Genomic DNA, 1,088 nt, shown 5'->3' on the forward strand with positions numbered 1-1,088 from the left:
GGCTCAGGTTCAGGTCAGTCTCACAGTCAATATGGCTCTGGTTCAGGTCAGTCTCACGGTCAATATGGCTCAGGTTCAGGTCAGTCTCCCAGTCAATATGGCTCAGGTTCAGGTCAGTCTCACAGTCAATGTGGCTCAGGTTCAGGTCAGTCTCACAGTCAACATGGCTCAGGTTCAGGTCAGTCTCACAGTCAATATGGCTCTGGTTCAGGTCAGTCCCATGGTCAATATGGCTCTATTTCAGGCCAGTCCTCTAGTCAACAAGGCTTGGGCTCAGGTCAGTCATCCAGCACTAGTCCATATGGGTATAGCTCACAGCAATCTTCTAGCACTCGTCACACAAGAACTAGTATAAGTGGGACAAAAGGTGGTAGGATAAGTTCACGGACTCAAAGTGAAACAAGTAGGCATCACATATCAGGAAGCAAATTTGAAGGTCAAGATGGCATTCCTAGAACTGAGAGAGAAGCAAGACAAAACCAGTCAGGTGACAGGGAAAGTCATTCAGAAAACTGGGAAAGATATTCTACATCTTCCCAGGATCACACAAGAAATGATCATGGTTATGATTCGCCAACTGATGAACAGCCTACAGCAATCAAACATAGACAAAGATCAAATGATAGTCAATCAAGTGACAGGGAAAGTATATCAGGAGCTTCTCATAGACACTCTAGATCTACTCAGGGGCACCATGAACCTCAGCATAGAGAAGCAGGGCCTGGAAGAAGCCACACATCTTCTCGTGGACACTCAAGAGATAGCACTACTCGTGGCCAATCTGGGCAGGGAAGAGCAACTCAATCAGGGTCCAGAAGGAGGGATTCAGCCAGCAGTCAGTCCAGTGACATTGAACGCACTTCACGAGCTCCACGGACACATTCTGGATCCACTCAGGGGCACCGTGAACCTCAACATGGAGAACTAGGGTCTGGGAGAAGCCAGACATCTTCTCGTGGACACTCAAGAGAAACTTCTAGTCATGGCCAATCAGGCCAGGGAAGACCAACTCAATCAGGGTCCAGAAGGAGGGATTCGGCCAGCAGTCAGTCCAGTGACATTGAACGCCATTCACGAGCTCCACAGAG

General features: G+C 48.6%; 1 protein-coding gene across 1 annotated transcript in view; it reads left to right on the forward strand.

Moving 5' to 3' along the window:
• LOC105979923 (filaggrin-2) overlaps nucleotides 1-928 on the forward strand; it is a 4,695-nt gene extending 3,767 nt beyond the window's left edge. The window contains exon 3 of the mRNA XM_030887153.1: nucleotides 396-928. Within this exon, the coding sequence (XP_030743013.1) occupies nucleotides 396-928 (533 nt within the window). The remainder of the gene's footprint in view (nucleotides 1-395) is intronic.
• Nucleotides 929-1,088: the final 160 nt, after the last annotated feature.

This window comes from Echinops telfairi, unplaced genomic scaffold, assembly GCF_000313985.2.
Source record: "Echinops telfairi isolate 266 unplaced genomic scaffold, ASM31398v2 ScPeMD7_5805;HRSCAF=6673, whole genome shotgun sequence".
Classification (NCBI taxonomy): Eukaryota; Metazoa; Chordata; class Mammalia; order Afrosoricida; family Tenrecidae; genus Echinops; species Echinops telfairi.